The sequence below is a fragment of the Nilaparvata lugens genome, chromosome 11 (assembly GCF_014356525.2).
Source record: "Nilaparvata lugens isolate BPH chromosome 11, ASM1435652v1, whole genome shotgun sequence".
NCBI classification, from domain to species: Eukaryota; Metazoa; Arthropoda; class Insecta; order Hemiptera; family Delphacidae; genus Nilaparvata; species Nilaparvata lugens.
The window spans coordinates 8,331,963-8,345,426 of record NC_052514.1 but is presented as its reverse complement, the minus strand read 5'-3'; the positions used below and the strand labels follow the sequence as shown (position 1 = coordinate 8,345,426).

General features: G+C 35.2%; 3 protein-coding genes across 3 annotated transcripts in view; 1 reads left to right on the top strand and 2 right to left on the bottom strand.

The window, feature by feature from the left end:
• The window catches only part of LOC111055565 (Golgi-associated PDZ and coiled-coil motif-containing protein), an 88,962-nt gene that overhangs the window by 18,486 nt on the left and 57,012 nt on the right, over nucleotides 1–13,464 (top strand). The gene's annotated exons all lie outside the window — the stretch shown is intronic.
• LOC120353548 (venom serine carboxypeptidase-like) lies at nucleotides 5,031–7,426 on the bottom strand. Its single transcript, XM_039437564.1, has one exon. It carries the CDS (start codon nucleotides 6,130–6,132, stop codon nucleotides 5,266–5,268), a length of 867 nt encoding a protein of 288 aa, XP_039293498.1. The 5' UTR covers nucleotides 6,133–7,426; the 3' UTR covers nucleotides 5,031–5,265.
• LOC111053554 (GRIP and coiled-coil domain-containing protein 2) overlaps nucleotides 8,322–13,464 on the bottom strand; it is a 33,096-nt gene continuing 27,953 nt past the window's right edge. Inside the window, exon 9 of the mRNA XM_039437562.1 lies at nucleotides 8,322–10,447. Within this exon, the coding sequence (XP_039293496.1) occupies nucleotides 9,065–10,447 (1,383 nt within the window). The 3' untranslated portion in view covers nucleotides 8,322–9,064. The remainder of the gene's footprint in view (nucleotides 10,448–13,464) is intronic.

The window sequence follows — 13,464 nt, the reverse complement described above, 5'->3', positions numbered from 1 at the left end:
GGAAAACTGGTTCTGGTAGACGTTCAAGTAACAATCTAAACTGGTATACACAAGAATTGAAAAATCATAAGAATAGGCTTGATTTTTTATACTTTCTTTCCAACACATCCTCTGATTATAAAGATATGTATACTCGAGAAAAAAGTTATTACAGACTAATGATAAAAAAAGCAAAAAAAGAATCCAACAAAAGTTTAATAGAGAATTCTGAAAATAAGTCGAAGACACTGTGGAACATAGTAAACAAGGATAAATCAGAAAAAAAAGAACTACTCAAGAACATTATATCTCCAGACAGTTTCAATAGTTTCTTTGCAAATATTGCTAATGAAATTAAGAAAAAACTTGATAAAAATGATACAGTTACATCAGATAATCTACTAAAGAATAAGAATGTTCCTGAAAGTATTGAGATGTTTAGATTCAAGCCCATTACAGAGAATTGCGTTCTGGAAGTTGTTAAGCATATGTCACCAAAGATAAGCAAAGATCACTATGGACTATCCAATGCCCTAATTAAACGAATCATAGATTGTATTGTTACCCCATTCACTGCACTTATTAATGAAGTCATCGCTAATGGAAAATTCCCCACTTCTCTTAAAATTACCAAAATTATACCAATTTACAAGAAGGGCAAGCATGATGATATTGCCAACTATAGACCTATTGCTTTGGTCCCTATACTGTCTAAAATAATCGAAATTCTGCTCGCAATGCAATTTTGCAAATTTCTTGAAATTAATAACTTGCTCTGCAAAACACAGTTTGGCTTCCGAAAAGGCCTCTCAACCACACATGCTCTTATAAAACTGGTTGAAGAAATTCTTGACTGCTTTGAAGATAAATCCTCTGCCGCTGTCTCTTTCTGTGACCTCAGTCGTGCATTCGATTGTGTGTCACATGATATCCTCCTGGCGAAATTGAAACACCTTCATGTTGGGGGACCTGCTCTTGAGCTATTTTCTTCCTATTTGCGAGGCAGAGTGCAGTACGTCTCCGTGAATGGTGACAACTCTCGCGTTTTGCCTGTGGAGTGTGGTGTGCCTCAGGGGTCTGTATTGGGTCCAGTGCTTTTTCTGATCATGATTGATGATCTTAGCATAAATGTCCCAACAAAAATCTTCATGTATGCCGATGATACCACAGTTCTTAATAAGCATAAAATGATGCTCAAGCTGTTGCACTGTCGGAGAGGAATCTGGAGTCGGTGCAAACTTGGTTGAATGCCAACGAACTGTTCCTCAACAAAGCCAAAACCACAACAGTCACTTTTAGGCTCAAAAAGGGATCAGCAACAAATGATACTGGTAAGGAGCAGAAATTCCTAGGAATAATTATTGACCCTACTCTAAGTTGGGCACAACACATTGCTGTTCTGAAAAGTAGGTTGAGCAGCGGTGTGTTTGCCCTTAAACGATTATGTGGGGAGCTGGACCAACATGGACTACGTCAGGCTTATTTTGGTATTTTTCATCCACACATTTCATATGGCCTTATAGTCTGGGGCTGTTCTTCACAAGCACAAGACATTTTCATAATGCAGAAAAGGGCTGTCAGAGTCATCGCCAGGGCGCGGAATCGGGAACATTGTAGAGATATTTATAAAGGTCTTCGAATTCTAACTCTATATTCATTATATATATTGCAATGCTTACTATTCCTGAAAGCAAATCCAGAGAAAATGGAGTTGAGAAATGCAATTCATTCTTATAATACAAGATCCAATCAGACGCTCAATGTAACACGAAGCAGACTGCATAAAACTGATCAAAGTCCCTCGAATGTTGCAATTAAATTGATGAATAGGCTTCCTATTGAGGTGAGGCAACTTAATCACAGGAGGTTCAAAAAGATTTTAGAAATATTTCTCTTGAAGAACCCCTTTTACTCAGTTGAAGAGTTTATCGACATGAAAATGAATGTAGAAGATTTCAATATTTAGAATTTATTAATATTACTGTCATATGAATAGGATTAATATACCATACATGTTTTTATTGTAAATGTGACTTTGTATTGTTTTTTATTGACAGTATTTGTATTGACTGAGTGTTTTAAGCTGGCCACTGACGAGCGTTCCAACAAGCCAAATGGCACGGTAGCGTGCCATTGGAACGACGTGAATGGTGAATCGCGCTCGTATTTTGGTGGAGCGACGAGGCTCGATGGAATTCCAACCGGTTGAAAATCCATCGCGCCACGCCAAACCTACGTCACTCCAACTCCTCGTGAATGGGGAATCTCGATGGCATGCTGGAACGACGGAACGACCGTGAATGTGGAAACCTGTGGGTTGTCCTGTCTCAGTGCGTGTCAGACCGTGACTTGGAAGGATAGATTGCTGTTTTGCTCTTGTTTTGATTGTGTTTTGTTCTTGTGTTGTTGTGTTGTCATGAGTTCGAACCGGGATTTTGTAATCTCTGAGATCGAGATGTACAGTGATCATAGGCTACCTGTTTGTGGAAAATAACAGACCCTGGTTACCATGACAAGGTAAAAAGGAACGCTGCTCTGGAGATGATCCTTGATTTTTTTAAAACTGTTGATCCCACAGCTACAAAAGATGTAGTTACTAAGAAGCTCAACTCGATGAGAGGCTCATCGGTGATATCGCTGTGATGAACTTCAGCTCTTCATAGTTCATCCCGGTGGCCAAGAAACGTAGAGTTGCAGCCAACCTCTCATGGGAGTAATGCACTGTCTCATGACTGTATCTTCTTTGTAATCATCGGTGTTACCAAACGAAGTAAATGGTTGTAGGTATCTTCATCCATACGCAAATAATTCTTCCAGTCCGAAGGTTCGACACTAAGATCTTGAAATAAATTCAGATGCGTGTGATTCCGCCTATTCGAAAATAAACGTTTCACCCATTTCCGTTTGGGTTTTTTTCTTTTTACGTACAAACACACAGCTATTGAAATCAGGAGAAGTTCCTCGTCCATACTTGATCACAAACCATCTACTACTGGAGTGATGGAATGGAGTGCTCGTGAATTGACCCACAGAATATTTACGGATTTGGATCGTTCCAGCTGGAGTGACATCGCGCCGCGCCACGCCGTTTGGAATGCTCGTCAGTGGCCAGCTTACCTGTTATATTGACTGGCCTATATGTCAAATTGTGACATCCTGTTTTTTGGCTAATAAATTTATTATTATTATTATTATTAATAGGCTACTATGTGATTTAAATTTCAAGTAGCTCTATTCAAATAAATGAAGTAGGTGGATAGATTGGTTTTGCTATGAGTAGGAAGAAGAACAATTTTTTCCAATCTCATCTATCAATTGAATGGATAGAATGATTTATTTTCTTCTTGAAAAAGCTTATAAATTTGTAAATATATGCGCTCAGTTATGAAAAAAAGTATAAAATACTTGTTGAAATTAGATACTTTATGTCTAAATTTTCTGAAAAAAATTAATTTTTATTTGAAGTGCGTTGATAATTAAGTGTAATATTTGAATATTTGGTGTTATATTCTTCTAAATTTAATATTTGAATATTTGGTGTTATATCCTTCTAAATTCAACATTTCAATATGTTCTTCTAAGTTGTGATAGAGTATTGTACAAAATGTGCTCAATATAAAGTTTGACAACTCTTCATCGATTTGTTCTATCTCATTGATACCTACTTTTCATGGATTCTACTGAAGACTTGTATGAAGTCAGTTACAGATTGTTCAGTCACAATAAAAAGTTTGATATTGCAGCGGCCTTATGGGAACCGAGTTTTTTCTCGTGATTAAACCATATACTATCATGCAAAACTTATCAATCACGTGTGATTCATCAATCAAGCTTGTGTTGATTATCACATTAAAGTTAACTTAATTCATATCATACTTATTCTAATTTCGAATACAAGATATTGGGGAAAGCTTTACGAATAACTTTTTAAGAAGTTAAAGATGGATTCCCACATGCCAGTGAAAATGAAAATATAATTCCTATAAGTTCAAATGGGATTATTCATACTCGCTAGGCCGTGCTAAGTGAGAACAGTCCAATCAGAACTCAATGAAATTATATTCTCCTACAGTTACGTTGAAAAGTGGCCATTGCTGCACTGATTACAGAACGCAAAGAATCACTTTTCCGCTCTAGTGCGGGAAAAATTTTTCTGCACTCCAGATTTTCAACATGGCAACGCAAAATACTTAGTAGGTTATATGGAGCAACAGTGCAGCAAAATCAAAATGAAGTTGGTAACAGTGACTGCTGTGGCTGCTATAGTGAGCAGAGGTGCAACCAAGCACAACGCGCTAATTATTATTAATATATATTATAACCAAGGACAACGAGGACTTTAGGATTTTAGGATTAAGGTTTTTATCAATAATAAAATTACACAGAAAAACATTTGATGGATTTCAGGCAATTTTACCCATAATTACCCACTTTTCATATTCAATGGTAACTGTAGGAAAAACTTAATGTGAAATACGTGCGCAAAGTTCCTCTGCTGCACTCAAGAAACCATTCCGCCCTCGCCTACGGCTCGGGCGTAAACGTTTCTTTCGGTGCAGCAAACTGACACTTTGCGCACTAGTTGCACAAATAACTATTTCACTGTACTGTTCACTTTCACTGTGGGAATCCAGCTTTAAGATGGAAATAGCGTACAGTTTTATGTAAATACACTAGACAAGCACTATTCAATAGGCTATACGCAATTCTAGGTTTGTCTAGTGTGACATTAATTAATAATAATATGTAGTTGTGATATCATCTTACTGTTGTTGTATGGTTGTTTCACAATACTTCAATTGAAGAGAATCAATTCATTAAGTTAATCTTGAATTGATCTCTAACCATCAATTATTGATCTTCAATCCATTATGGAATTGATCTTGTTTAAAGAATATATGTGATTACAGAAATATGCATCAAGTTAAATGAAAAATAATTCATGCCAACGATTTTTTATTAGTAGGTTTATCAATTTTCTGCTAGCAAATTCAATAAATACTTGACTGCAAGTCTGCATATGAAGTTAAGGTTAAATAAAAAATAATTCATGCCAACGATTTTTTATTATTAGGTTTATCAATTTTCTATTAGCAAATTCAACAAATACTCGACTGGTCTGTTCATAAATTTATTGAAAACATTATTCATGTATGGTATCTTGAATAGTTTTTCAATGTTAGGATTTATCAGAAATTATTTGAAAATTAATAGTTTTCATAAGCTTACAAGAATGTCCGTCCAATTTCATGATAAGTAATTGAAAAAACTATATTTTTCAGGAGTTTATAAGAATGTCCTATTGTAGATGAAATTATTGAAAAGATGGTATGCCCACTTGGGTTGATCAGTCGGGACCATGTGACCCGAATTTCTCACCATAATATCAGCCAGATTTCCCGAGCTCCTCACATATCCAGCTAGTTCCCCATCGATTTTCCACAATTTTCTTCGAGTTTCCCGGTATTTGCTCGCACCGCTCCACTCCAATTTTCGCAGGAAATTCTCGGTCAATGGGTAGGCACAGATTATATCCAGCTGTCCGTTATAGAATGTCACTCTGTAATGTTCTACCAGTTCTTTCACCCAGGTTATAACCGATTTTGCGATGTCATCTTGCATGAGTTTTTCAGTTAGATCACCGCGGTCCCTAGTGAGGTTCCCAACGTGAACATGGCGGCGAAATTTGGAACTAATCACGAAATCTGCCTCGTAATCATACCATTTTGCTGAGTTTTCGTTGACGTAATTGTAGTAAGTTGTCAAACCAGTTGAATTTGTGTAGAAAGTTGGGTAGGGAAAGGAAGAGTACCCAATGATTAACTGGGAGTACAACAAAGTAGCAGTTCCCCAATCTTGATTCTTTATAGCGGTTACTGTTAACTCCTGACGTTTTTCAAACATTTTCTTCTGGTTGTAATCGATAAAACCCAACCCATACAAAACATCGGCGTATCCTGGTATCATATGCTCAGGATCCGTTAACCCGTTACCTATCAACAATCCTTGTAGGTTGATTTTGAAAGAGGAGCGCATATTGTGTGTATGTATAGCATACCCCAAGGCTGGTATAAACTTGCCCGCATACGATTCCCCAGTAATATAGAAAGGGTTAGATTGTATCTGGGGAAACATCACCAAAAATTGTCTCATAGCCTCATATAAATCCTCACCAATCCTGGTCTGATTTCTAGCGTAACCATCTTGGTTCCTTGTAAAACTGTACCCGGTCCCACGGGGCTATCAATGTAGATCATGTTGCAATAATTGTGCCACGAGTATTTTCTGGAAGTGAGTTTTTGGTTTTTGTGGACAATGAAGGGTCCGTTTTCTTTGAAAAGCCCGTAAAGCGAGGAACCCCCGGGACCTCCTTGGAGCCAGACTGCTATGGGGGACTTGGTCCAGTCGGTTTTGCTTGGGAAAAACCAGAAAAACAAGTTGGAGCCAAACGTTTTGTTCACTGTTAATAGTCCTGCGTAACTTGTGACTCCTTCCACAAATGGTTGTACCTTGGATAATTGTTGGGCCTCCTGTATTAGTCCCTTTTCTAAGTAAGGAGTAAGAAATAATGGGGTTCCCACATTTTCTGATGAAATAAAGTCTGGATTTTTGTTTGTTTTCATACTTCCTTTTAAATCAGGTTTTTGTTGGGTTCCCATACTTAAGTCATTAAACACTGTTTTATCTTGATTAGGTTTGTTAAAACTGGGTTCTTCTAAATCGGATATCGATGATAATTGGGTTCCTAAAGTACCTGATGGAATTATCACTTGTTTTCTGTTGGTTCCTACACTTTCTGACGAATTTAGCACTAGTTTTTGGTGTGTTTCCACATTTTCTGACAAATTAAACACTGATTTCAGTTGATTTTGCTTGTCAAATCTCATCTTTTCAATGTATGTTGTTAGAAATATTGGGTAAACAACACTTTTTAATGAATATCCTTTTTCCTCGACAGTTGTAAAATCCTTGAATGAATTCTGGGATACTGAGTTCCCTACACTTTCTGTTGAATAAATCACCACCTCTGTCTCTTCTTGATTGAGTCTATTAACACTTGAATTTCCACTTACTAATGTTGTGACCAACAGTAAAAACACCCACAAATTTTCAATTTTCATTTTACAAACTTTGGAGCACTCAATTTTCAACATAATGTTAGCTACAATCAGAACTCACTGACCAATTTTGAGCGGCTTATTTCTATTGAATGACTTAGTTGCAGTTTTTTGGTTTCTGATAAGGTTTTAGAGCTAGATTGTTGTAATTTATTAGCAAATATTTGAGTGTTATCATGTCTCAATTCTTATCAGTAATTGTCTCTGGGGGTGAAAGGTTGTTTTTTAGGCTAAATTATTGTCACTTTAATGGTAGTCTGTGATTGATAATTTTGGATAGATTGTAATTGTCAATGTTAAACTCGTGAATCGGTGACAGAAAGCATTCTCAATTATTGGTATTAGAAATTGATGCTTCTTTCCATGTCGAAACACTATTATAATAACTCTGTTGTGGTTCTGACTCAGTGTTACTTGTAAATATTTGAAAAGCACTTACTTTTCTTGGAGTATTGAGGGATGCATTTCACTCCTGAAGAGTCAGGCTCATGACTGATGGCTGATGAAGCTCCTCTTCAGGAGTGAAATGCATTCCTCAATACTCCAACAAAAGTAAGCGTTTTTCAAATATTTACAAGTAACACAGTGTCTGAACTACAATAGAGTTATTATATTAGATTGAAAGTCATCATTTTAAAATTTCATAATTTGAAATTTCATATTCATCATTCATAATTTTGAAATTTCTCATCACTCATGAGAAGAACAAAGGAGAATTTCTTATGCTCAGTCTGAGGGATGTATCTGTATTTATGTACAATTCTCAAGAACTTGCTTAGCCAAGCTCGATTTGATTGCCAAGCTAACAACCAATGAGAATGATTCTACTATTAGCCTACTTTTCTAGGCACACAAACTGTACTTACCATCGTTTAGACCTACATAACGTAAACGTACTAAATACGTTTCTGAACATAGTTTATAAAATAGAGCCATAGTGATATTCATTCCAAACTGAAAGCATTGATTGAATAGGAAGCTTGATAATTTTTTTTGAATGAGAATTGATATTGAGGAATTATTTCATAATTGAAAAACACAGTTATATTTTGTTACATTATTGGTTAATAATGTGGTTATGACAAAATGAAACTGTGTTTTCATGCATGGGAAGCATTAATGTTGTTCATTCATAAGAAATTCTGAATGTTTGAAATGAATCTCGTAACTTGCTTTAACTTCACTACATATCAATATATAATTTGAAGGAAAAATTGAGACACATTTTGAAATCAAGCTGCTGTTCTTATTTTTAAGGCCTTCTTTAATCACAGTCTTACATTTAAATAAATATTCCCATCTCTCTAATAATAAAACACCGACCTAAGCAGAATAAGGCATCTCTTGTTCGTCGTAGAGCAAATCAAATTCTGGCGCGCTATTGGTTATCTCCTCGCTGCTTGTGATTGGTCGAAAATGTTCGCTAGTATCCCTCCTAGCCAATGGCGTGTCATCTCCCCCGAATAACGGCTGCTCATCTTTTTTCAAATCATCTTCGAAATCTTTCTGCATCATGCTGTTTTCTTGTGTGAGACTTTGCAGCTCTTGGATTCTCTGCAACCTTTTTGCCTTCAAGTCTTCGAATAGTTGTCTGATATCTTGTTTTGTTCTTCTTTTTGGTTTTTCATTGTTTTGACTTTGTTTAGTTGTGGTTTCAATTGTTGGCTGGTTTGTTGATATTTTTAACAATAATGCTTTTATTGTTGACGCTGGTGAATCTGTTGATATTGTAGAGGAAGAGTTTTTAGTTGTCTGAGTTGGTAGAACTGTTGACAATTGTGGAACAACTGTTTTCGGTGTAACTGTTGATATTTTACTAATGTTCTCAGTTGAAGATCTTCCACTATTATTTTGCATTGGCTCATATATTTTACTTATCTTCTCAGTTGAAGATGTTCCACTATTATTTTGCCTTGGCTCTGATATTTTGCTAATCTTCCCAGTTGAAGATGTTTCACTATCATTTTTCATTTGCTCAGTAAATTCGCTCTGTTTATTCTTCTTAGCTTGAAGAATGCTAATAGAATCATTATTATCAATTTTGTTATCAGCATTGTTGTAGATCCTGTACCAGAAAACTGGCTCAATATTTGACTTGTATTATTTGTCCCAGTTTTAGTGCTGTTTTCCAATACAACTGGTAACTTGATCAAATTTCCGTTTTTCCTTGTTGAAGTCTGAATTTTCCCTTCTTGTGTCCCCTGATTCCCTGCGATTTCCATGGCGTTCCCATTATCCAAACTTTCCATAAATTTTTCTCCTTGATTCGTCTCTTCTTTAGATCTTACCATGTCTTCATTACCATCCCAATCATAAAATGTCTTTTTATCATCGTTTTGTGATGATTTTTCTCCGTTTTCTTTTGGTAGTATTTTACTATCCTCTTTTGAACTAGGTATCATGTCTTCATTACCATCCCAATCGTAGAATCTTTTCTTATCTTCTTCGTTTTGCTCGGATTTCCCTACGTTTTCTTCCTCGTTTTGCTCGGATTTCCCTTCATTTTCTTTTGGTATCATTTTAGTGTCATCCTGTGAACTGTGAACCATGTCTTCATTTCCATCCCAATCATAAAATCTTTTCTTATCCTCGTTTTGTAGTGATCCTTCTTCATTCTCTCCTGGTGGTATTTTTGTTTCCTCTTGTGAACCACGTACCATGTCTTCATTTCCATCCAAATCGTAAAATTTCTTCTCACTTTCATTTTGTTGTGGTTTTTCCTCGTTTACTCCCTGATCACTTGTAGACTCAATAGGTAGATTACTATCAGATGAATTTTCCTGTGAACCATCAATAATTTTAGAAATTGTTTGAATAATTTGTGAAATCCCATCGTTCAGAGCATTGTTTACCGTTTGCTCAAGATTCGCCTGCATATCTTCCAAATTTCCACCATTATTTACTTTCACACTATCAGGAATTTGTTTATTAGAATTTGTTAATATTACAGCTTCAGTTTTAGCCACTGGTAATCTACTGAAGAAATCCTGTAACTTAGATTTCAATTCCTCTTCATTTTCTATAGCTTCATATGGAATAACGATTGAAATATGTTTCTTTGTAGTAGTTTTATTATTTTGTGTTGTATTTGTCGTATTCAGTACTTGGTAACTAGCGTTTGTATGTTCGATGTTACTTCCATTCTCCGAATATATTCTGACTACGTCATCGTTTTCTATTTTGATTTTGTTTTCTTGTACTGTTTCTCTTTCTAGTTCTTCTCTACTGTTGTCAGGATCGTCCAATTCTCTGTTATCATTATCTTTTGTATGGTTTAGCTCGGTGCATTTTGTAGTTTCCTCACAGGATGGTGTCATGTTTCCAACTATCTCGAATTTCTCGTACAGATCCTGAAATAGATAAATAAAATGAGATAAAAACACTTCATTCACATGGGCTACTCTTAATAAATTAATAAAAACAGTATAAAAATCTTGAAGTACCTTTTATTCAACTTTAAAATGACCTAATGGTCGAAACTAGTTGTTGAACTATTTTAAAGTTTTTAAAAATAAAGGGTACTTCAAGATTTTTATATTGTTTTTATTAATAAAATTAGATAATCACTGTTCTTTTTAAGGCTACTGAAATTATTGATACACAAATCATGTACCCGTACATCTTATTTCATTCATCATAGTCCAGTCAATATAGACATAAAAAAGGGGGTGTGCTTGCAATTTATATTGTAGTTCTGATTTTTCAATATATTATTTGGGTACATAAGAGAAGTCCAGAACCAATTTCTTCATGCAAAATTTCCTTGTGCTAGATACAGGGTGGCCCAAAAACCTCGGATTTTCAGCTCAGAGTATTCTGAGTATTTTGTCAAAAGTTATAAGGGTTTGAAATTTTGATCCTTGATGTGTCCTTAAGCGCGCCTCACCACTGGGAAATACTGAGATGAAGTGTATCTAACTGATAATTCTCATAGAACATAATCTCATAAACTTATATCATTGTGCAAAATATAAATGTGAGGGCAATACAGTTGGTGATGATGGTTTAAGTTGAAAATTAGGTTTTGTCAAATTTCACTAAAAACTGTTTTAAAGTTTTAAATAAATTTTTAGTGAAATTTGACAATATCTTTGTTTTCTTATTATGGAGAGATTTCACAACATCACCTTCAATAATTCTACTAATTTTATTGAAAATTAGGTGTTTTTCACAATACAAGGAGCATTGTTGTCAGTTGTACCTGGAAATCTATATGAGATAGAGCGCTCTACCTGATCTCAGATTGTTTAGCACAAAAATACGCCCAGAGGGATTTTGAATTATACATCTAAATGGTAACAATCGGAAGATATTATTGATCAAAAACTAAAATTCATCAAAATTGATTTTTTCTTCAAATTTCACTCATTTTTGAAAAATCATAACTCAGTACTCATTGGAGATAGAGAGTTCCGAATGATCTCATTTTATTCAGAATTTTATAATCTAGAAAAAAGGCGAGAGTAAATTTTTCTGTCCGATTACGAGATTTGGCAGAAATAGCTGTAAACTGGAAAATGAGCCGAAATTCGGGGGTTTTTGGGCCAGCCTGTATCTAGCACAAGGAAATTTTGCATGAAGAAATTGGTTCTAGACTTCTCTTATGTACGCAAATAATATACTAAAAAATCAGAACTACAATGAACCTAAAAATGAACCTAATATAATGACTGGACTATCATAGAGAAACAATAGCGTAAGTAGATATCCCATAGGGCGTTTATGTCGCAACTTTTACTGTTATCTCAAGCCGATTACTGTCGATTTTTACTGTTTTGTTGGGGTGAGAGTGTATGAACGCTATTATTTCTCTATGATTTCATCTTATCACAACTTAACTTGTTTCAACTCTTTAAGAGCAATTTTCAAGTGTAAAATCTGAAGTGATAAGACACTGCTATTGCCTAAGTGGTACAACATTTTACATCTTATCTTCGAAATTTGATCTTGTATGCCGAGTATGAGAAACTCTTTATGGGAGATTTCAAGATTTTTGTAGCTCTTTGCTACAGTATTTTATTTATTCAAACATTGATACATACAATAATCAATCTCAACTATGAATGATTGGGAAAGGAACAACAGGCTTAAAGCCCCAAACTGTTCCTTTTCCAAATTTAGATAGAAATTGTCCAAAAATATTTCAATTCAATGCTGTTCTATGAATTATACAGCAGTTGGTGCTTTTTATAAAAAAGCAAGCCTATCAAAACTCAAAAAATTAAAGTAGAATAAATCTGGATTCTCACATATCAGTATCAGTGTCCGGTACAATGAAAATATTATTCCCATGTGTTCGAATGGGACTATTCATACTCGCTCGGCCGGGCTGAGTATGAATTGTCTCATTAGAAGTCATGTAAATAATATTTTCACTCTATCGGACACATACACTGAGATGACTGTATTCTTATCAAAGTAATGTTTTGACGACATGATCTCATGGAATTAGTGTTGTAGATGTGGCGACTAACCGAAATTTTCTATAATTTCGTGATTGAATATTAAATTAATTATTGTTTGTTGGAATACATTTTAATTTTATATTTTTGTTAGAAAAATAATGGCTAATTTCAATTTAGATTAGATTTTACTGAATCACAGCTGCCTGTTCTATATTCTAAAAGCACATCATGCAGCAAATTCCATCGCAGGTAGTAGAAATATTTTATTTGAAAATATCTTGCAGAATTAAGCTATGGCGCACACAGATCGTAATCGGATGGACGGCACGCATCGGACAATTAGATTTGATTCATTGTTTTCAATTGGAGTGCGCATACCTATTCGCATCGTATAGGTATGCGCACTCCAATTGAAAACAATGCATCAAATTCAGTCATCCGATCCGTCCGATGCGTGCCGTCCGTCCGATGACAATCTGTAAGCGTCTACCTTTAAGCAGCGTTTACACCAAAGTTATTAACAAAATGTTCATTTTTCCATCCTTATAGATTCTAAAATAACTTATCATAGGGAACTATACTTGGCCCGATATTGTTCTCACTGTATATTAATGACTTGCCCGGAAATTTGCCCTCAACCGTAAACAGTGTATTGTTTGCTGACGATGCTAATTTCCTACTGACAGGTGATACATTTCAAGAATTAAAAATTGAAGGAGAAGAAGTAATCAAGTGCATGAAGGAGTGGTGTGAGGCTAATGAGTTGACAGTCAACGTAAAGAAAACATCGTATATGAGCTTCAATATTGGCTATTTAGACACACCCAATAACTTTAATTTTGTTGTGGATTCAACAAGTATAATGCCAGTGGAAGAATGTGGATTCTTGGGAATCAATGTTGATGTAAGACTGAAGTGGAACAGTCACATTGATCAGGTGGTAAAAAGGCTCAATGCAGCGG